This window comes from Oncorhynchus mykiss, chromosome 27 (assembly GCF_057628025.1).
Source record: "Oncorhynchus mykiss isolate SJ-2025 chromosome 27, ASM5762802v1, whole genome shotgun sequence".
Taxonomy (NCBI): domain Eukaryota; kingdom Metazoa; phylum Chordata; class Actinopteri; order Salmoniformes; family Salmonidae; genus Oncorhynchus; species Oncorhynchus mykiss.
The window spans coordinates 35,904,558-35,928,505 of NC_143048.1; the positions used below are offsets into that span (position 1 = coordinate 35,904,558).

The 23,948-nt window shown below is 40.2% G+C and overlaps 2 protein-coding genes and 1 pseudogene across 2 annotated transcripts; 2 read left to right on the forward strand and 1 right to left on the reverse strand.

The window, feature by feature from the left end:
- Positions 1-7,807: 7,807 nt before the first annotated feature.
- Positions 7,808-8,769, forward strand: LOC110507268 (olfactory receptor 52K2-like). Its single transcript, XM_021587153.3, has one exon. The coding sequence runs from the start codon at positions 7,837-7,839 to the stop codon at positions 8,767-8,769; it is 933 nt and encodes a 310-aa protein (XP_021442828.3). The 5' UTR covers positions 7,808-7,836.
- Positions 8,770-9,325: 556 nt separating this feature from the next.
- Positions 9,326-10,326, forward strand: LOC110507201 (olfactory receptor 4D1-like; annotated as a pseudogene).
- A 3,541-nt stretch (positions 10,327-13,867) lies between these two features.
- LOC110507202 (olfactory receptor 52D1-like) lies at positions 13,868-14,839 on the reverse strand. Its single transcript, XM_021587095.3, has one exon. The coding sequence runs from the start codon at positions 14,837-14,839 to the stop codon at positions 13,868-13,870; it is 972 nt and encodes a 323-aa protein (XP_021442770.3).
- Between the last annotated feature and the right edge of the window lie 9,109 nt (positions 14,840-23,948).

A 23,948-nucleotide genomic window follows, 5' to 3' on the forward strand; every position in this document is an offset into this window, starting at 1 on the left:
TAAGAACACATTCTGACGGCCTAGGAACAGTGGGTTAACTGCCTATTTCAGGGGCAGAACGACAGATTTTCACCTTGTCAGCTCGAGGGATCCAATCTTGCAACCGTACAGCTAACTAGTCCAACGCTATAACCACCTGCCTCTCGTTGCACTCCACAAGGAGACTGCCTGTTACGCGAATGCAGTAAGCCAAGGTAAGTTGCTAGCTAGCATTAAACTTATCTTATAAAAACAATCAGTCATAATCACTAGTGAACTACTCATGGTTGATGATATTACTAGATAGTATCTAGCGTGTCCTATAATCTGACTGAGCATACAAGAATACAAGTATCTAAGTATCTGACTGAGAGGTGGTAGGCAGAAGCAGGCGCGTAAACATTCATTCAAACAGCACTTTAGTGCGTTTTGCCAACAGCTCTTCATTTTGCATCAAGCATTGCGCTGTTTATGACTTCAAGCCTATCAACTCCCGAGATGAGGCTGGTGTAACCGAAGTGAAATGGCTAGCTAGTTAGCGCACGCTAATAGCGTTTCAAACGTCACTCGCTCTGAGCCTTCTAGTAGTTGTTCCCTTTGCTCTACATGGGTAACGCTGCTTCGATGGTGGCTGTTGTCGTTGTGTTGTTGGTTCGAGCCCAGGGAGGAGCGAGAAGAGGGACGGAAGCTATACTGTTACACTGGCAATACTAAAGTGTCTATAAGAACATCCAATAGTCAAAGGTTAATGAAATACAAATGTTATAGAGGGAAATAGTCCTATAATTCCTATAATAAATACAACCTAAACTTCTTACCTGGGAATATTGAAGACTCATGTTAAAAGGAACCACCAGCTTTCATATGTTCTCATGTTCTAAGCAAGGAATTGAAACGTTAGCTTTCTTACATAGCACATATTGCACTTTTACTTTCTTCAACAACACTTTGTTTTTGCATTATTTAAACCAAATTGAACATGTTTCATCATTTACTTGAGGCTAAATTGATTTTATTGATGTATTATATTAAGTTAAAATAAGTGTTCAATCAGTATTGTTGTAATTGTCATTATTACAAATAAATAAAACAAATCGGCCGATTAATCAGTATCGGCTTTTTTTGGGCCTCCAGTAATCGGTATCGGCGATTTGAAAAATCATAATCGGTCAACCTCTAGTTCCAACATCTACTGGAAAACCTTCCCAGAAGAGTAGAGGCTGTTATAGCAGCAAACGGGGGACCAACTCCATGTTAATGACCTCCATATTAATGCCCATGATTTTGGAATGAGATTTACGGCAAGCAGGTGTCCACTTACTTTTAGTCTTGTACTGTATTTATGCTGATACCTCAAGTGGTTTCATTCAGGCCTTCACCCTACTCTAGGCCAGTATGTGCCTGAGATACATTGGTTACAGCATTCAGTCTTTATGGTATGTAGACATGCAACAAATAACCAAGTCATGCTGTTTAATTATCAGGAAACTAGACAATGAAGTATATACTCGAAGTGTATACATATCTACGTTTATGGCCAACTGTCATACTTTCAACAATGACTTGGACCTATAATTTGGTGCCCCTTGTCAGTGAAATGACACCTATCTGCAACCCTCTTTGAATGACATAATTTCACTGTTAATTACCCAACTGGAGCAAGTGGATACATTTGATATTGACAGTAGGTCAGGTGATAGTTACCTGACATTAAAAAGTCTGTTTTCCATGGTTGGACAAGCTGTTATAGTACAAAGACCAGAGGAACTAATGAGCGCCATGATCACTATGTACTATAGCACTAACAAATCAAGCTAATAACAGAGGGCTAATTATCTAGGATCCCTAAACTCTAATTCCCACCAGGGAGAGGAATGATGCAATGGAAAGGAAAACACTAGTGGATGTGATAACAAATTAGTATGGCTACATTTACTGTTAAAAAAAGTATGTGTGCGTAATCCAAACGTTTGTATCAATAAACAGGGGTGCTCAAACTTTTGGGCCTTTCGGGCCTTTTAGGCCAAAATATGATCTGAGTGTTAGGTTGCGAGCCGAACAAATAGATAGTGTGTTTAGAAATCTAAAAGGTAAACAATTGCTTTTTAGGGTTTTTAAACAATAGCGTTTTACACTGAACAAAAATATAAACGCAATGTAAAGTGTTGGTCCCATGTTTCATGAGCTAAAATGAAAAAGCATATGGAATAATGTTGTGCGCAAATTTGTTTACATTCCTGTTAGTGAGCATTTCTCCTTTGCCAAGATAATCCATCCACTTGACAGGTGTGGCATATCAAGAAGCTGATTTTACAGCATGATCATTAGTCAGGTGCACCTTGTGCTGGGACAATAAAGGCCACTCTAAAATGTGCAGTTTTGGCACACAATGCAATTCCACAAATGTCTCAAGTTTTGAGGGTGCATGCAATTGGCATGCTGACTGCAGGAATGTCCACCAGAGCTGTTGCCAGAGAATTGAATGTTCATTTCTCTACCATAAGACACCTCCAATGTCATTTTAGAGAATTTGGCAGTATTTCCAACCAGCCTCAATTAAGTGTGCCTATTTAAAAGTAATTTTGTGGAATTTCATTCCTTCTTAATGCGTTTGAGCCAATCAGTTGTGTTGTGTGACAAGGTAGGGGTGGTATACAGAAGATAGCCCTATTTGGTAAAAGACCAAGTCCATATTATGGCAAGAACAGCTCAAATAAGCAAAGAGAAAAGACATCAGATGTCTCTTTTTAACTTTTACCGTCTTATAAAGGCCCCATCTAGTATTCAATCTGTTTACCTTTATTCGCCTAATACAGTTCATTGTGGCTATTTTGATAATCATAACACTTCCATGATTACATCACTTAGCAGAGACTTTCATCTTGGTGTGAAAAACACTTATTAATGAGCCCCGTAGAGAGTTGATTAAATAATGTATTATTGAGTGTATCTTGTTGTAATTAATCCATTGGGACTGCGGAAACAGTTATTAGTCTTCACCTCTCGCTAATGAAGCATGTTGATAAATTTACCCCGAGGAACCACGAGTTCCGGTTAGGCCTCTGGCTTATAGTTAGGTGACATTGTACATATTTGAATGACATAAATCATGTAGATGATATCTCAAATGTCCAATGCTTTTCAATAGAAGGGAGAAATATATATATCTATCATAACGTTGCCTTATTTTATTCTCCATGCCTCTAGCCCAGGCATGCTCTAGCCTGAGTATACATGTTGATGGTCCATCAGAACATATATTGAATCAAATGTTAAAAATGAATATTGTATCTAGTCATATCTATAACTCCTTCCTGTTGTGTCAGAACGTCCACAGAGAGAAACATTGATTAAGTATCTATTAGGAGGGGATAAGGGAATATGTGGACACTGATCTATGGGATTGCAATGGGGACAAGAGGGCCTCTTTACCAAAGTGGCTAAAAGAACTGGGGAATGGACTAAAGGGATAGGTTAACCCAGGAGAGAGAGCCCTATTGGACAGGGAGGTAGTTAATTACTTTTAGAGTCGTGTGTATTGTTGTGAAGTGTTAGATACTACTGTACTATTGGAGCTAGAAACACTAGCATTTCGCTACACCCACAATAACATCTGCTAAATATGTGTATGTGACCAATAACATTGAATCGAATCGAGTTCTGGTCATTGTTAGTTGATGAAGGGTCAGTGGGAGGACACCCCTCTCGTGACTGGAGGATCCTGGGGGATGGAAGACTCACTTTACGCACTTGTAGCCGTGCGTCACAAACCCACTGAATTGGTGGGGAATTTGGTCTTTAAAAACAGAGAAACAGAGAAGATTCACACCCCTTGAATCTTTCCACATTTTGATGCATTACAGCCTGAATTTAAAGTGGATGAAATGTAGATTTTATTTGGTCACTGATCTCCACACAATACCCCATAATGTCAATGTGGAATTATGTTTTTCAGAAATGTAAAAAATGTATGAAAAGCTGAAATGTGTTTAGACAATATGTATTCAACCCCTCTGTTATGACAAGTTCAGTACTGTAGCAACTATGTTATTAACAAGTCAAATAATAAGTTGTATGGACTCACACTCGGTGCAATAACAGTGTTTAACATGCTTTTTGAATGACGACCTCATCTCTGTACCCTACATATACAGTGGGGCAAAAAAGTATTTAGTCAGCCACCAATTGTGCAAGTTCTCCCACTTAAAAAGATGAGAGGCCTGTCATTTTCATCATATGTACACTTCAACTATGACAGACAAAATGAGGGAAAAAAATCCAGAAAATCATATTGTAGGATTTTTATGAATTTATTTGCAAATTATCGTGGAAAATAAGTATTTGGTCACCTACAAACAAGCAAGATTTCTGGCTCTCACAGACCTGTAACTTCTTCTTTAAGAGGCTCCTCTGTCCTCCACTCGTTACCTGTATTAATGGCACCTGTTTGAACTTGTTATCAGTATAAAAGACACCTGTCCAGAACCTCAAACAGTCACACTCCAAACTTCACTATGGCCAAGACCAAAGAGCTGTCACAGGACACCAGAAACAAAATTGTAGACCTGCACCAGGCTGGGAAGACTGAATCTACAATAGGTAAGCAGCTTGGTTTGAAGAAATCAACTGTGGGAGCAATTATTAGGAAATGGAAGACATACAACACCACTGAAAATCTCCCTCGATCTGGGGCTCCACGCAAGATCTCACCCTGTGGGGTCAAAATGATCACAAGAACGGTGAGTAAAAATCCCAGAACCACACGGGGGGACCTAGTGAATGACCTGCAGAGAGCTGGGACCAAAGTAACAAAGCCTACCATCAGTAAAACACTACGCCGCCAGGGACTCAAATCCTGCAGTGCCAGACGTGTCCCCCTGCTTAAGCCAGTACATGTCCAGGCCTGAAGTTTGCTCGAGAGCATTTGGATGATCCAGAAGAAGATTGGAAGAATGTCATATGGTCAGATGAAACCAAAATATAACTTTTTGGTAAAAACTCAACTCGTCGTGTTTGGAGGACAAATAATGCTGAGTTGCATCCAAAGAACACCATACCTACTGTGAAGCATGGGGGTGGAAACATCATGCTTTGGGGCTGTTTTTCTGCAAAGGGACAAGCACGACTGATCCTTGTAAAGGAAAGAATGAATGGGGCCATGTATCGTGAGATTTTGAGTGAAAACCTCCTTCCATCAGCAAGGGCAAACTTAATGATGGTGTTGGAGTTGTGCCTGGCTGTGCAGTCATGAGTGAACAGGGAGTACTGGAGGGGACTGAGCTCACACCCCTGAGGGGCCCCTGTGTTGAGGATCAACGTGGAGGATGTGTTGATACCTACTCATACCACCTGGGGCGGCCCGTCAGGAAGTCCAGGACCCAGTTGCAGAGGGAGGTATTTAGTCCCAGGGTCCATGGCTTATTGATGAGGATTGAGGGCACTATGATGTTGAACGCTGAGCTGTAACCAATGAATAGCATTCTCACATAGGTGTTCCTTTTGTCCAGGTGGGAAAGGGCAGTGTGGAGTGCAATAGAGATTGCATCATCAGTGGATCTGTTAGGGCGGTATGCAAATTGGAGTGAGTTTCTGGGTTTCTGGATAATGGTGCCTTTCAAAGCACTTCATGGCTACAGACGTAAGTGCTATGGGTCAGTAGACATTTAGGCCGGTTACATTAGTGTTCTTGGCCACAGGGACTATGATTGTGTGCTTAAACATGTTGGTAATACAGACTCGGATAGGGAGAGGTTGAAAATGTTAGTGAAGACACTTGCCAGTTGGTCTGCGGATGCTCGCAGCACACGTCCTTGTAATCTGTTTGGCCCTGTGGCCTTGTGAATATTGACCTGTTTAAAGGTCTCACATCGACTGCGGAGAGCATGAACACACAGTCTTCCGGAAGAGCTGGTGCTCTCTTGCATGTTTCAGTGTTACTTGCCTCAAAGTGAGCATAGAAGTAGTTTAGCTCGTCTGGAAGACTCGTGCCACTGGGCAGCTCTCGGCTGTGCTTTCCTTTGTAACGGCTTGCAAGCCTTGCCACATCCGACGAGCATCAGAGTATTGATGCATCAGAGTATCCTGTATTGACGATTTTTCTGTTTGATGGGTCGTCGGAGGCATTGCAGGATTTCTTATAAGCTTCCAGGTTAGAGCCCCGCTCCTTGAAAGCTGCATCTCTAGCCTTTAGCTCAGTGCGGATGTTGCCTGTAATCCATGGCTTCTGATTGGGGTATGTACGTACAGTCACTGTGTGGACGGCATCATCGATGCACTTATTGATGAAGCCAATGACTGATGTGGTGTACTCCTCAATGCCATCGGAGGAATCCTGGAACATTTTCCAGTCTGTGCTAGCAAAGCAGTCCTGTAGCTTAGCATCTGCTTCATCTGACCAGTTTTTTATTGATCTAGACACTGGTGCTTCCTGCTTTAATTTTAGCTTGTAAGCAAGAGGATAGATTAAGAGGATAGAATTATGGTCAGATTTGCCAAATGGAGGGTGAGGGAAAGCTTTGTATGTGTCTCTGTGTGTGGAATAAAGGTGGTGCAGAGATTTTTCCCCTCTGGTTGCACATTTAACATGCTGATAGAAATTTGGTAAGATGGATTTAAGTTTCCCTGCATTAAAGTCCCCGGCTACTAGGAGCGCCACTTCTGGATGAGCGGTTTCCTGTTTGTTTACGGCGGAATACAGCTCATTGAGTGCAGTCTTAGTGCCAGCATCAGTCTGTTGTGGTATATAGACAGCTACGAAAAATACAGATGAAAACTCTCTAGGTAGATAGTGTGGTCTACAGCTTATCATGAGATACTCTACCTCAGGCGAGCAAAACCTGCAGACTTCCTTAGATATCGTGCACAAGCTGTTATTTACAAGAATACGTACAAAAATACGCTTGACCTCATACACATTGGGCTGTTGTAAAGGAACAGTTTGGTGGCCTCATAATACACATTGGGCTGTTCTAAAGTGATAGTTCACTTGTTTCATACATGTGGGGCTGTTATAAACTGATAGTTCACCCAAGTGACACATTGACAGATAACTGGCAATATATGGATGATGGAAGAGAGTCAGCAACATAAAACGTTGCTTCGTTTACCTGATCACAATTCAGTGTTAGCAAAATTTAATGGGAGAACTCTGAACAGTTTTGCTACATCATCTCAGTCACCATTGAATTACATGTTAATCTAAAGAGTTGATAATATTGCAAAAGTTGTTTTAACATTCATAATCATTAAGTAGACTACACAGCAACACATATGTCAGGAGGTTCCCAGGTTACGTCAGCTAGGTGACAGACCTCTAGGACACTAAAGGGCTGTCCTTTACTGATCATGAGGCAATAAAAAGGGCCTGTTAGGGAGCCGTCACACAGGGTCCCAACTGAAGGTAGCCTCCAGCTCTGGTCGTGGGCTGACATCCAGGAAGAGAGAAGTAGGCATGCTTTAATTATTATACAACGGGTGGGTCTAATCCTGAAGGTTGAATAGTTAAAAGGATATTCCAGGGATCTTGGGCATTATCACATAAATATGGTAGATGTAATTCATGTGTTTCCATTAGGCAAAGAAAAATGTGTGTTATGTTTCACAGTTGCAAAATATATATATCTATATATGTATATATGTATTATTTTGATTTGAGTTTTGTTCATTTTAGTTGTTCTTTCTGTCATATTTGTTGCAGTTCCAACAACATCATGTCCGTTGCAGTAGGCAACATTGTGCTCTTTTAATTCAGTATATTCATTGGACAAACATATGTGCTGAAGACTATTTGACTATTTCTGTATTATTTCAGGTGGGCTGCTTTCCAGAAGGCAATTACAAAATCATCCTACAGTAGTTATGTATACAAACTCTACATACATGTTGAGCATGGAATCACTGGCCATAGCTCCATCAGGTGTTTACCCAGCATTCCTTTTTGGAACCCTTACGTACTGTTTCATTGTGTTTTGTAACGTGACGGTTTTATCCACCATAGCCCTGGACAGAAAGCTGCATAAACCCATGTTTATCCTACTCTTCAACATGCCTATCAATGACTTGATTGGTGCTACAGCCTTCTTCCCTCAGCTGTTGGTGAGCATCCTGGCTCAGAACAGGTCCATCTCCTACCCTGCATGCTACCTCCAAGCTCTGCTCGTCCACCTGTACGGAGCTGGCTCCTTAACTATCCTGACTGGCATGGCTTATGACAGGTATATTGCAATCTGCTGTCCACTGAGGTATAACTCCATCATGAATTCCAATAACTTGATGAAAATCATCATTTTCATGTGGCTTTTGGTCATTACCCTGATTGTGGTTCTGTTGGCTCTGGTCACTCGCTTCAAGATCTGCAGAACAACAATAGTGGACATTTATTGTAACAATCCGTCATTGGTGAGGCTCATTTGTGATGACACACGTGTAAACAACTACTATGGGTTGTTGATAACAGCTGTCTTTCAGGGTGTATCGTTGATGGTGGTTATATTTACATATATCCAGATCCTGCTCAGCTGTGTCATGAATAAGTCATCTGATGCCCGGAGCAAGGCCATTCAGACATGTGGTACACATCTTGTAGTGTTCTTATTCTTAGAGTTCAACGCCTGCTTTAGCCTGATAGCTCATCGATTTGAGCAAGCAGCCCCTTCCTTGAGGAGGGCTTTTGGGGTGTCAGTTATGGTGTTCCCTCCCATTCTCAATCCCCTCATATATGGTCTAAAAACTAAAGAAATTCGACAAAATGTTCTGGGTTTCTACAAACGGAAGGTATCTTCAGTTAAATGAGAACAAATACTGTGCATCAGTCTGTATAATACATGGCATGGGCTTTAGACAGTTTTTAAGGCCTTCCCAATAAAATATAGAAATTCTCCTTTGTAAATCAGTCAATGAAAATAAGAGTTGTGTTCCCTCTTTTTGTGCAAGACAATGACAACATTTATTTTTTGGGGGTTCAAAAGTGTAATGGGTTAAGATTGGTTATGGGTTGGCTACAGCATGTTGAGTAAGTTGTGTTTAACTTGTTTTGTTTTGTCATTCTTCAGCATTTTAATAACAATAACAAAGACAGCACAAAATAGTGTGTGTGTGTGTGTGTGTGTGTGTGTGTGTGTGTGTGTGTGTGTGTGTGTGTGATTGTGTGCGGCTAGGGCCTGACTGACTTGACGTTCATGTCAAATACCATTATTTAACCAGGCAAGTCAGTTCAGAACAAATTCTTATTTAAAGTGACCTCCTACCCCGTCATTGTAAATACAGTAGGTTTCATTGTAACAAAAGCAGAAGACACATATCAGTTGTCTGCTCTTCATATATAATTAAGTTGTATTGTTTAATTATTATGCCTGTACTTTGTTCCTGTGAGAAGGTATGCCTATTTGTAATAGAAAGACAAAGATTTGCCTAGATAATGGCACCACAGTATAACAAGTCAATCATTTCCGTTTTTGAAAGGTGTACAGTAGGTTTTTTCTAGCACAAATAATTTGTGGATCCCCTTTTTTGAAATAAAGATATCTGAACTGGACCAATGGATAACTTTTTATCAAATCCATCATCTGTTTTGACACTGCAAGGCTTCGTTCTCCCCCCTGAAAGTGCCTTTGCTGCTCTGAGCTGAATGCCTGTAACCTGGACCTGATTTTTACCATCGTCCTCAACAGGAGGCTCCTCCAGCCCATGTATCTTCTGCTGCTAAACCTTCTCATCAATGCCCTTACAGGCTCCACGGCACTCTTTACGCAGGTCATCAAAGAGCTTTTACTTGACACAGGGACCTTTCAATACTCTGCTTGTTTCACAAGTTATCTTTATTCATTTCTATGGGACGGGAGCAGTGTTCATCCTGAATGGTATGGCAGGTGACAGATATATTGGCATATATTGCCCTTTGAGGTACAACACAATTATGACCAATGCTCATTTCATGAAAATCATCACACTTATATGGATGTGTGACTTGATTTTGATGAGGGGGCTCTTTTACCTGCTGCTTGGGTTACCACGCTGTAGATCTCTGATGACACAATCCTGCTGTGACAACACCTCACTGTTGAAACTGGTCTGTTCTAACACAGCCATCAATAACATCTATGGTCTCTTTATTCCTGCCCTCATGCAGGTCATAGTTGTTTGGACCATTCTTTACACTTACTTTCATGTACTTGTCACATGTTTCAGGAACAAAGGATCAGCTGACACTAAAAGCAAAGTTCTGCAGACTTGTGCTACACATTTAATCGTTTTCTGCTCTTCACGTGTTTAGGGCTTCTCACAATTATTTCATACCGAATGAGCCAATTTCCCCCGCAATTACAGAGACTCATAGGGGTTTCCACATAAAAATGTATTTGGGTTCAGTGTCCCTTCCATGGGACGGTTGAGCTAAGGTAGGCTAATACGATTAGCATGAGGTTGTAAGTAACAAGAACATTTCCCAGGACGTAGATATATCTGATATTGGCAGAAAGCTTCAATTATTGTTAATCTAACTGAACTGTCCAATTTACAGTAGCTATTACAGTGAAAGAATACCATGCTATTGTTTGAGGAGAGTGCACAATTTTGAACATGAAAAGTTATTAATAAACAAATTAGGAATATTTGGGCAGTCCTGATACAACATTTTGAACAGAAATGCAATGGATCATTGGATCAGTCTAAAACTTTGCACATACACCGATGTCATCTAGTGGCCAAAAACTGAATTGCACCTGGGCTGGAATAATACAGTATAGCCTTTCTCTTGCATTTCAAAGACGATGGTACAAAAAAAAAAAAGATCGGTTGTTTTTTTCTTTGTATTATCTTTTACCAGATCTATTGTGTTATATTCTAATACATTCCTTTCACATTTCCATAAACTTCAAAGTGTTTTCTTTCAAATGGTATTTAGAATATGCATATGCATTCCGTAAATACAAGGAATAGATCTATGTGTTATCCAGACAGAAAAGAGAAATAGGCAAAATAACATTTTGATTTAGAGCAATAAAAAAAAATAATTAACTGAGCAAACCAGAAACCTTTTGAGATATACATTTAAACATTATTTTAAAACTATTTAAATGTAATATATAGAAATGTTGTGGGACTATAGTAGATGAATAATCAATATTTTTTAGATTGAGTATTTATTGGGTCATTATGTATCTTTGTGTGTTATATGTGAAAATGTGTTCGTATTATAAATTGTATTTTCATGTTTAAGGACTCTTGGAAGATTAGTCCTAATGGGGACTAAAAGAGATCCAAATCAAATCAAATCAAATATCCTTGCTTCAGGGCCTGAGAAACAGGCAGTTAGATTTGGGTAGGTCATTTTAGGCCAAAATTGAATAAAAGGGCTAATCCTTAAGAGGTTTTAATATTCCTCCCAACTTTAAATCCAATCATATATTGTCTTAAAACAAATCAAAGTAAAAGTAATGAATTTCTTGCAGACAAAGATCTTTCCATCCTAGTCTATGTTTTCAGTGGTAGACATAGATTTGAAAATAACTCATTCATAATTAATATAAATCTATATTAATTGTTGACATTTGTCACAATCTTTTTAGTGTGGTTGTATTTAGGCTATGTTGTTGTATTTTACAGTCTGAAAGCTTGATGTACCAATTGTTGTTATATTTATCTTCATAACTGTAAATGTATCACTTGTATTCCAAAACAAATAAGCCATTTTGAACACCCCGGGTTGTCAAGAAATCCCTCACTTGATTTCTAACGGACATGGGAAATGATATAACAACCATTGTTGGGTGCCATTCATTTTCGGCCCTGTGAAGCTAATGTTAATCAGAGACTGATATAGTTGGAACAAACTAAATAACCCTACAAATACACTTAAAAAAATTGTATGTGGCAACCAACAACAGTCAATGTAAGTAGATCATATTTTGAATAAACTAGTAAGGAGGTTTCTGGCCTGGACTTTTTATGTATTGGCAAGGTTTCACACGAAAATGTAAATCACGCTGTCAATTGGAAAATTTCAATTGCATTCTCCTCTTGTTCTCTCTCCTCATCTCATTCTCAAAACCCATTGGATAAGAAAGCCAGAGGTCCCGCCCCTCTGACCTTCTCCAATGGGTTTTGAGAAGGAGATGAGGAGAGCGGAGAAAGGAAGAAAGAAATATGCAATTGAGACCTTCCTTTAGACATCAAACTATGAGAGACATTTAAAGCAAATTGATGACTCCTATGACGAATGACATCCTGTGACATGTTTGATCATGGTTAACAGTCTGCGTTGAAGAATGACTCCACATTTTAAAATACATAGGCACCACCTCATTTCATATTATTTGGTGCCTATCTTTCCTAATTCATTGGGATTACAGACTAAATATCGATCAACACCACAGATGGCGTGTGACATGGACTCATCTTGACGTTAGACTTTTATTGATCTGTGAAAATGTGTCTAAAATTGATAAAATTATTTCCAATATCCATCTTCAACGTTGGTCTGATTTGGTTAAATAATGTTATTTTGCCCAGTTTACACTCCAGTAGTCTTTCCCTGGATTCTCAAATACTAACGCAAAAACTAGGGGTGGTAAGTAGCTGTTAAGAGGACCAGTAACCGAAAGTTCACTGGTTCAAATCCCTGAGCTGACTAGGTGAAAAATCTGTCTGTGCCCTTGAGCAAGGCACTTAACCCTTATTGCTCATGTAAGTCGCTCTGCTAAATGACTAAAATGGAAAAGTAATTGTTATGCATCTCATATGTAGGCGTATGCATTATGTCTGGTGTATTTGGCTCTCTCTCCACATTAAAGATATGATATCAGTGTGCTTGTTGTATGATGACCTAGATGTAGGCCTAATTGTTCCTCTTCTCTCCATCTTCCAAACCCATGTTTCGTTTGTGGATACCACAAAACAAGACAGATTTCAAATGTATAGAATGAGACATACCCATTTCTACTTAGGTCTGGGATGCTGATTAGAACAACGTTGATGAACTGATAAAAAATGAACACACTTTGTTGTCCAAATTAGTTCATAGCACCCTCTAGTGACGTTGTTCTGCACCAAATATAGCCTGGACTCCACATTGAATATCGCTCATTGAGTCTGGAAATTCTCCAGTCGAGGACTTGATCAGCATCCTCTCAGAAACTATGGGTGGGTTTAGCCCACATGGCTTCTGAAGATTTGGTCTGATGACTGAAAAATCATGTTGCATAGATAGCACCCTTCATCAAAGGACAGATTCATTTCAGTGCCATACATGTTGAATCAATTACATAAAACAATACTACAAATGATGCAACTACAAATGCAAACTGAGAATGTGTCAGGAAAAGAGTGGTGGAAGGTGTAGTTTACAAATTGAAAAAATGATTCACATAATTATTTGATATTTTATGAGTGAAGTGGTATTACAGCCAACAGTTTTCGAACACAAAACCAAAGTAAAAATGAAAATACTGTCTATGGAGGAAATTGTATTTGCTAATTAAACCAATTAAAGGTTAAAAATAAATTTGTGGTAATTATGGTGACTTGAAACACAATCACATAAATTGACTAATCAATGAATAATATATATAAACCCTTTACAGATAGAAACAGAGGAGGAGACAGGCAAGTGGGACAACCGTAGACAGGGTGGATGCAGGGATTGATCCCTGGTCTGCAATGCAGAGCAGTATATGACTGGCCATGAGAGTGACTGCTAGACCACAGGCTCTGCACGTCGAGGAAGGAATAATCAATGACCTCAGTCTCCTCCTCACTGTGCCATTACAATGGGCCCATCCACCTATGGCTCCTCTTCTGGTCCCTATGCTTTTTATCATACATTCCTCTTGAGAATTATTTTCCTTGACAATACTAATGTATAACAGAACAACAAATAATTAACGTTACATTATTAAGTTATACTATTGACTTTTACTACTCTAACTGAACCTTTGGCCATAGAGAAAAGCTGAAGTAATTTCACTCTAATCTTTTTAGTTTTGATACCATATATTACTGGGTTCAGACCTGGAGGAAATATGACAAATATCATTCCTGCAAATGTCTGAAGTAGGAGAGGAGTGTTTGGTATTCGATACACAAGGACAACAATGATACCTGAGAACTCATAGATTAGAAAGACAAGCAGGTGTGTGGCACATGTATGCAAGGCCTTTAGCTTGGCATCAGAGTCACTACCTCTAAAGCATGTGAATAGAATGAATGAGTAGGAGAAGACCACAGAAAAAGCCCCTCCCCCATGGAGTACACCTGTGATAAATAAGCCATAGATGTTGTTCACTGTGGTTTCTGTTGCACAGGTCAGTCTTAACAGGGACATGTTGTCACAATAGATGTTCACGATAACTGTTTTACAAACAGGGAAACGCAACGTGAGCCCGAACAGGATCCCAACCAGTAGAAAGTCAATCAGCCAAGCAGAGGCAATGAGACTTACAACAGTGTTCTTAGTCATGATGGAGTGGTACCTTAGTGGATGACAGATAGCTATGTAGCGATCAAACGACATGATAGACAATATGAGAAGTGTCGCTCCGCCATACATATGAATACAGAAAGCCTGAATCAAGCATGCTGGGTAAGTGATGTGCCTATCTTCAGACAATACATCTGACATGACCCTTGGAATCATGGCGCTTATACCGATCAAGTCATTGATGGATAAATTGAGAAGGAACAGATACATAGGCCCGTGTAGATTTCTGTTGAAAACTATAACCGCAAGCAAAGACAGGTTACAGAACAGTGTAAATAAGTAGATGAGAGAGCCAATTAGGACAGTCAAATATTTCCCTTCAGAAGACAAGTCTATTTTGCCCAATATGAAAACAGCGTTGAGTACATCTATGGTTCGGTTCCCCATCCTCCTGTAGCGTTGAACCTCACGGCAGCATGAAGAATTCTAAAAATGTCCCAAAACATCAACTTAAATGACCAGCAATTGTTATTGACTGATAGCCTTGGAGATGTAGAGTGCAGAACATGGAAGCATGTGGTTGCATGTATATTTATAAGAAAGCTGATCCTGTGCTTTGTGGTTCTACAACCTTACCTCAAAATATTATTGGTCTGTCATTAATAATGTATTAATGGATTTTGGAGGTGGTGATTGGACAATATAATTCAAGGGTGTCAAACTTATTCCATGGAGGGCGGAGTGTCAGTGGGTTTTTGGATTTTCCTTTAAATTAAGACCTAGACAACCAGGTCAGGGGAGTTCCTTACTAATTAGTGACCTTAATTCATCATTCAAGTAAAAGGGATGAGCAAAAACACGCAGATACTCGGCCTTCCATGTAATGAGTTTGACAAAAAATTTTACCTGGCAAGTCAGTTAAGAACAAATTCTTATTTTCAATCAGGGGCAGAATGACAGATTTGTACCTTGTCAGCTCGGGGGATTTGAACTTGCAACCTTTCAGTTACTAGTCTAACCACTAGGCTACTCTCCCGCCCCATTTGACACATGATGTAAATGATTAGATCATCTCTTTCAGAATGCAAATGTCATATCAGGATGCCAACTACAGCTGAACTAAGACTTTTCGTAAATTTACAAAACGTATAAACCTGGCACATGAGATTACATATTCAAATTTAAGAAATTATTAACTATTCTTAAAAATAAGCATATTTCATTGGGAGCCTTTGTTCTCTAGTGCAATAAACTTCCCACAATCAGAAAATATACAATACTCTAAGAACAATGGCTCTTCTAAGCTTCAATAAAACCTTTAAAAAAAACGTTTTCACTTTATTTGCTATTAGCCTGGTTATGCACTCACTGCAGTAAAACATTTAAAAAAGAACGGACATGGAACGAGATGGGAACAGCATCAGCAAACTGATAATACAGACAAAAAACTATGACTGCAGCAGTGGGAAACAGAGCAGGGAACTGACACATATAGGGGGGGTAATAAACAGGTGATGAGTGAGTCCAGGTGATCAGAGCAGGGAACTGACAAATATAGGGGAGGTAATAAACAGGTGATGAGTGAGTCCAGGTGATCAGAGCAGGGAACTGACAAATATAGGGGAGGTAATAAACAGGTGATGAGTGAGTCCAGGTGATCAGAGCAGGGAACTGACAAATATAGGGGAGGTAATAAACTGGTGATGAGTGAGTCCAGGTGATCAGAGCAGGGAACTGACAAATATAGGGGAGGTAATAAACAGGTGATGAGTGAGTCCAGGTGATCAGAGCAGGGAACTGACACACATAGGGGAGGTAATAAACAGGTGATGAGTGAGTCCAGGTGATCAGAGCAGGGAACTGACACATATAGGGGAGGTAATAAACAGGTGATGAGTGAGTCCAGGTGATCAGAGCAGGGAACTGACACATATAGGGGAGGTAATAAACAGGTGATGAGTGAGTCCAGGTGATCAGAGCAGGGAACTGACACATATAGGGGAGGTAATAAACAGGTGAGTGAGTCCAGGTGAGTCCAATATTGCTGATGCGCGTGACGAGGGAAGGCAGGTGTGTGTGATGGATGGCAGGAGTGCGTGATGCAGGGCAACCTGGCGCCCTCAAGCACCAGGGGGAGGGAAGAGCTGGAGCAGACGTGGCACTCCTATGCATTTAACCTAGGTATTTGAAAATCCTTTCAAGTACAATTTGGTTGACTATTTGGTTTTTACAAATACTCAAATATTGAAATAATAAATACTAAAATATTGAAATATCAAATAGTCAAATACAGATGTTTGCTACAGACATGCTTTGGCAGGGCCATGGTTGTTCAGGCCTTCATCAGAACAAAGCCATGGAACTTGGTAACTGATGAACCATATGTTCTGCAGATAAAGCACCCAAATAGTAAAAAAGAAAGAAAGAGAGATGGTTACTTATGGAAGGATTTTATAGTGGTTTTATAGTGAAAGTGAACTGTCTTTCACATGATTCATACACTATTTTGGTATTATATTATAAAAAAGAACACTTTAACATGAATTGGATGTTCTTGATGGGTGGAGCCTTTCCCCTCCACTTTTGTCAGCTAATTTCTGTTTACTTACAGTATGTCTTATTTCACCAAAGACGAGGAGAGCACTGCATAGTCTGTCATATCAGACTGCATTCATACATTTGTTGTTGCTACTGTAGCATTCATTAATAGGCCTTTATATTATCAGCCTATGTATAATGCATTATGCATGAATTACTGAAAACAATGTCACTTTTTTGCTATAAGCGTTTATAACTGGCTACGAGACTATTGTAGCAACATTAATTTACCATGTTGATACCTTCTGGAAACAAAGCTTGGTTTATAAGGAGGATGGGATCCACTCAAATCATTTGGGTTCCAAGCTCCTTTCAGAGCATTAAAAGGCTGCATTGAGAAAATGACTTATCAATGACCCAAGCCCAGCTCAGTTAAACCCTACCATTGTGACACAGAGCTGGCATACTGCTTTAGCAGATGTACATTATACCAGGGGCGTTGGAAGACACAATGTAAGTAATCTCATTTATGTCCCTCTAACTGCCCTAAACGCCCGTGCTGATCCTACAGATTTTGTATGCAGTTATCATGTGTCCATGAACCAGATTTATACTGTTAGCACTGAGGGGGTGTGCCTTAGCAGGAAGTCCACTGTGTGCAGTTCACCCTGCACTAACATAAATAACATGAGCATGCCTACATCTGCTAAGCTTCCCAGTAAAAGCAATGAAAACAATCAAGCGTCCCATAAAAGTGCTAAATATAGCCCATATTAGCATATGTAGCTTAAGGGACAAGGTTCATGAAATCAATCATTTTCTAGTAACAGATGACATTCATATTCTGACAATCTCTGAAACTCACTTAGATAATACCTTTGATGATACAGTGGTAGCAATTCATGGTTATAACATCTACAGAAATGCCAGAAATGCCAGGTGGAGGTGTTGACTTTTATATTCAGAACCACATTCCTGTAAAGTTTAGATAGGATCTCATGTTAAATACTGTTGAAGTAATATGGCTACTGGTTCATATGCCTCACCTAAAGCCCATTCTGGTGAGAAGCTGCTTTTGAAAACCAAGTGCTATCAGTCAGTATGTGAAATGCTTGATAATGTATGTGATATCAACAGAGAGGTATATTTTATGGGAGATTTAAATATTGACTGGCTTTCATCAAGCTGCCCACTCAAGAAAAAGCTTAAAACTCTAACTATTACCTGCAACCTGATTCAGTTTAACTGTCAACCTACCTGGGTAGTTATAAACAGCACAGAAAGACAATCATCAACATGTATTGAGCACATATCCTTCCTGTTTGGCCCTGTCCGAGGGTATCATCGGATGGGGCCACAGTGTCTCCTGACCCCTCCTGTCTCATACTCCAGTATTTATGCTGCAGTAGTTAATGTGTCGGGGGGCTAGGGTCAGTTTGTTATATCTGGAGTACTTCTCCTGTCCTATCCGGTGTCCTGTGTGAATTTAAGTATGCTCTCTCTAATTCTCTCTTTCTTTCTCTCGGAGGACCTGAGCCCTAGGACCATGCCTCAGGACTACCTGGCATGATGACTCCTTGCTGTCCCCAGTCCACATGGCCGTGCTGCTGCTCCAGTTTCAATTGTTCTGCCTGTGATTATTATTATTTGACCATGCTGGTTATTTATGAACATTTGAACATCTTGGCCATGTTCTGTTATAATCTCCACCCGGCACAGCCAGAAGAGGACTGGCCACCCCACACAGCCTGGTTCCTCTCTAGGTTTCTTCCTAGGTTTTGGCCTTTCTAGGGAGTTTTTCCTAGCCACCGTGCTTCTACACCTGCATTGCTTGCTGTTTGGGGTTTTAGGCTGGGTTTCTGTACAGCACTTTGGGATATCAGCTGATGTAAGAAGGGCTATATAAAGACATTTGATTGGATTTGATCTTAACTAATGCAGCAGAAATTTGCTTTAAAGCCGTAATCAAATCCATTGGCCGTAATGATCCATGGACTGAGCCTAATATAGTGTTTAAGAGGTCATACAATACGTTTTGTAGTGGTTCCTATGTTGTTGATGTAAATAATATTTGTTGGTCTGTGGTGTGTAATGAAGAGCAACCAGAAGCTGCATTTGACACATTTATGAAATTGCTCTTTCCAGTTACTAATAAGCATGCACCCATGACTGACTGAAAATGACTCTAAAAAAGGTTAACACCCAATGGATTGATGAGGAATTTAAAATGGTATGGTTGAGTGGGATGAGGCAAAAGGAATATGGACCCTTACAAATCAGCCGGGCTAGACAATCTGGACCCTTTCTTTCTAAAATGATCCTCCGCAATTGTTGCAACCCCTATTACTAGCCTGTTCAACCTCTCTTTCGTATCTTCTGAGATCCCCAAAGATTGGAAAGCTGCCGCGGTCATCCCCATCTTCAAACGGGGAGACACTCTAGACCCAAACTGTTACAGACCAATATCTATCTTACCCTGCCTTTCTAAGGTCTTCGAAAGCCAAGTTAACAAACAGATCACCGACCACTTCAAATCCCACCGTACCTTCTCCACTATGCAATCTGGTTTCCGAGCTGGTCATGGGTGCACATACAGGTCGCAGTGGTGGGTAGTATATGCGGCTTTGGTGACAAAACAGATGGCACTGTGATAGACTGCATCCAATTTGCTGAGTAGAGTGTTGGAGGCTATTTTGTAAATGACAGCCAAAATCGAGGATTGGAAGTATAGTCAGTTTTATGTCAGTATGTTTGGCAGCATGAGTGAAGGATGCTTTGTTGCGAAATGGAAGCCGATTCTAGATTTAATTTTGGATTGGAGATGCTTAACGTTAGTCTGGAAGGAGAGTTTACAATCTAACCAGACACCTAGGTATTTGCAGTTGTCCACATATTCTAAGTCAGAACTGTCCAGAGTAGTGATGCTGGTCGGGCGGGCAGGTGCGGGCAGCAATCGGTTGAAGAGAATGCATTTAGTTTTACTAGCATTTAAAATCAGTTGGAGGCCCCGGAAGGAGAGTTGTATGGCATTGAAGCTCGTTTGGTGGGTTATTTAACACATTGTCCAGAGAAGGGCCAGATGTTTGCAGAATGGTGTCGTCTGCGTGGACGTGGATTAGAGATTCATCAGCGGCAAGAGTGACATCATTGATGTATACAGTGAACTGAGTCAGCCCGAGAATTGAACCCTGTGGCACCCCCATAGAGACTGCCAGAGGACCGGACAACAGGCCCTTCCGATTGACACACTGAACTCTATCTGAGAAGTAGTTGATGAACCAGGTGAGGCAGTAATTTGAGAAGCCAAGGCTATTGAGTATGTTGATAAGAATGCAGTGATTGATAGGGTCGAAAGCTTTGGCCAGGTGGATGAAGACGGCTGCACAGTACTGTCTTTTATCGATGGCGGTTATGACATCATTTAGGACCTTGAGCGTGGCTGAGGTGCAGACATGACCAGCTCGGAAACCAGATTGCATAGTGGAGAAGGTACGGTGGGATTCGAAATGGTCGGTGATCTGTTTGTTAACTTGGCTTTCGAAGATTTTAGAAAGGCAGAGCAGGATGGATATAGGTCTGTAACAGTTTGGGTCTAAAGTGTCTCCCTCTTTGAAGAGGGGGACGACCGCAGCAGCTTTCCAGTGTTTGGGATCTCAGACGATACGAAAGATACACATACACATACACATACACATACACATACACATACACATACACATACACATACACATACACATACACATACACATACACATACAAATACAAAATAAAACCTCCTGGATTTTATGAGAACCTATGCAAACTATATTCCCATTTGACATTTATTGTACAATGCATTACGTACTTGTTGCTCATAGAAAGATTGTTGATCATTCAGGAACTATAGTATCCTCATTTGAAAATATTACATGAAGCATCAAATAGCAGTTTTATACAGGTCAATTGAATCTGGGGCACATTGTGTCTCAACGTTCAATCTCAACATTGAGCATGAGGTCCACAACATGATTTGGAGCTTGATCATGTGCAGATTACAGTTAACAAGCTCTGTTAAAAAGGTGTTTTGTTGACTTGACAGCCGACACCTGATAGTAATGAACATTCATTCTTAGTTAGTTGACTCCTATAATGATTTATTCAGTGTGCTGTGTATACCATAGACAACAAATGTGTAGTATTGTCCTCTTCTACAGTGCCTGAACAGAAAATAAAATGTATCTGTACATATAACAGTGGATACATTTCTGTAATGAGCTCGGTAGTGTGAGGCCCTCTCTATCTGTCTCTGTTACAACTGAAATGAAGCTTAGAGATGTTGCTACGACAAAGCACCCAATGGAATTATGACACAATGGTGTCATCATAACCTTCACCTTATAGGCTGCCTCTGTGAGCACGTGTCATTGGAGGGTCTCTCCTCACCTTAGGCCTTGTTATTGAAGAGTACACTTACCAACCATGTGTATACTGTAGCAACCACAATGTTTACTTTCTTTGAAACTTTGCTCATTAGGTTAATGACTGCTTTGTTTACAGCAGAGTTGATAGGAAGGGTGCGGCACACATGCTCCTCTCCTGGGTCCCTCTTACCTCCCTACTTAGCCCTGGTAATGGACCTCTATGGAACGGCTGACAGCAAGAGCCTCAGGTTATTGTGTCAGTCATCTGTGAAAGAGTGGCGATATTTGACCAACTACAGATGGGGTCACCTCAGCTGGGGTCACCTCAGCTGGAATGGCTTTGGTCACACTGTACCAGTTTTGAGTTGGGCCACCTAAACATAAAACTAGTTCAACAGCCTTTTTGAATATACCCACCGTTTTTTGGCAAAGTGTTGAATGAAATTCAAATTTTGAGTTGGCCAAACTTTGTTCTGACTAAATGGGACAAGTTGGGGGAATGTTTAATCAACTTATTGTGTTGAGGAAATGTTTCTGACTCATGAGACAAGTTGATCGACTATGGATTTTTTTGTTAACAGATTGCTATTTTAAATATTTTGTTTTGTTTGCGACAAGTAAATAAATGTTGTACGTATCAAATGAATGAACCAGACAGTGGTCTCTTTAAAATCTATCAACACTGACCACCAGAGTGACTATCATAAATCATATTGTCTTTGGTCTGTTTCCAGCTATGGCTTCCTCCAGCAGTTCCAATGTTCTGTCTGTCTGTTCACTGAGCCAGTGTCCATCCCATGTGGGCACAACTATTGCAAGGCCTTTGTCAAAAGATATTAGGATAGCACTGGCCTGTAGCACTGACCCTGGAGGCAGAACTGAGTGGTTTCCGCTATATTGTCCTTGGTTTTTGTTGTCATAATTTAACAGAGAGGCTAATGAGCGTAAACATTTGTCAAAAGAGATTAGGCCCTGATATGATAAAATACGATGGCGATAATTAGGTCCGTAGATCTATTAACAACATTACATTTAATGAGTTGTTAATACATAAATATGTGCTTGTTTTCTCACTTTAATTAAACCAAAACGACAGACTGCTTACAAAATATTGTTAAAAGCACAGGTGCAATTGGTGTTCGGTGTTATTGATGTTGGTACAGTGGGTGTTCAGTATTATTGACGTTGGTACAGTGGGTGTTCAGTATTATTGGTGTTGGTACAGTGGGTGTTCAGTATTATTGGTGTTGGTACAGTGGGTGTTCAGTATTATTGACATTGGTACAGTGGGTGTTCAGTATTATTGGTGTTGGTACAGTGGGTGTTCAGTATTATTGACATTGGTACAGTGGGTGTTCAGTATTATTGACTTTGGTACAGTGGGTGTTCAGTATTATTGGTGTTGGTACAGTGGGTGTTCAGTATTATTGACGTTGGTACAGTGGGTGTTCAGTATTATTGGTGTTGGTACAGTGGGTGTTCAGTATTATTGACATTGGTACAGTGGGTGTTCAGTATTATTGGTGTTGGTACAGTGGGTGTTCAGTATTATTGACATTGGTACAGTGGGTGTTCAGTATTATTGACGTTGGTACAGTGGGTGTTCAGTATTATTGGTGTTGGTACAGTGGGTGTTCAGTATTATTGACATTGGTACAGTGGGTGTTCAGTATTATTGACATTGGTACAGTGGGTGTTCAGTATTATTGACGTTGGTACAGTGGGTGTTCAGTATTATTGGTGTTGGTACAGTGGGTGTTCAGTATTATTGACATTGGTACAGTGGGTGTTCAGTATTATTGACGTTGGTACAGTGGGTGTTCAGTATTATTGGTGTTGGTACAGTGGGTGTTCAGTATTATTGACATTGGTACAGTGGGTGTTCAGTATTATTGACGTTGGTACAGTGGGTGTTCAGTATTATTGACGTTGGTACAGTGGGTGTTCAGTATTATTGGTGTTGGTACAGTGGGTGTTCAGTATTATTGGTGTTGGTACAGTGGGTGTTCAGTATTATTGACGTTGGTACATTGGGTGTTCAGTATTATTGGTGTTGGTACAGTGGGTGTTCAGTATTATTGACATTGGTACAGTGGGTGTTCAGTATTATTGGTGTTGGTACAGTGGGTGTTCAGTATTATTGACATTGGTACAGTGGGTGTTCAGTATTATTGGTGTTGGTACAGTGGGTGTTCAGTATTATTGACATTGGTACAGTGGGTGTTCAGTATTATTGGTGTTGGTACAGTGGGTGTTCAGTATTATTGGCGTTGGTACAGTGGGTGTTCAGTATTATTGACATTGGTACAGTGGGTGTTCAGTATTATTGGTGTTGGTACAGTGGGTGTTCAGTATTATTGGCGTTGGTACAGTGGGTGTTCAGTATTATTGACATTGGTACAGTGGGTGTTCAGTATTATTGGTGTTGGTACAGTGGGTGTTCAGTATTATTGTAAAATGTTGTCAGGGAGGTATTAAATGACCAGAAAGATTGTCTTGCCTTGGTCAATGTTTGGTTTAGAAGTTCATTTTGTATCTTCGGATAATTTATGGATAATGAAATGTAATAACTCATTAATCTGTAAATTCTCTCTTCCAGACACACAGCGTCCCCTCAC

What these genes read in the sequence shown, in the direction of transcription:
- LOC110507202 (XM_021587095.3), bottom strand. Translation starts at nt 14,839, where the DNA reads ATGGGGAACCGAACCATAGATGTACTCAACGCTGTTTTCATATTGGGC.
- LOC110507268 (XM_021587153.3), top strand. Translation starts at nt 7,837, where the DNA reads ATGTATACAAACTCTACATACATGTTGAGCATGGAATCACTGGCCATA.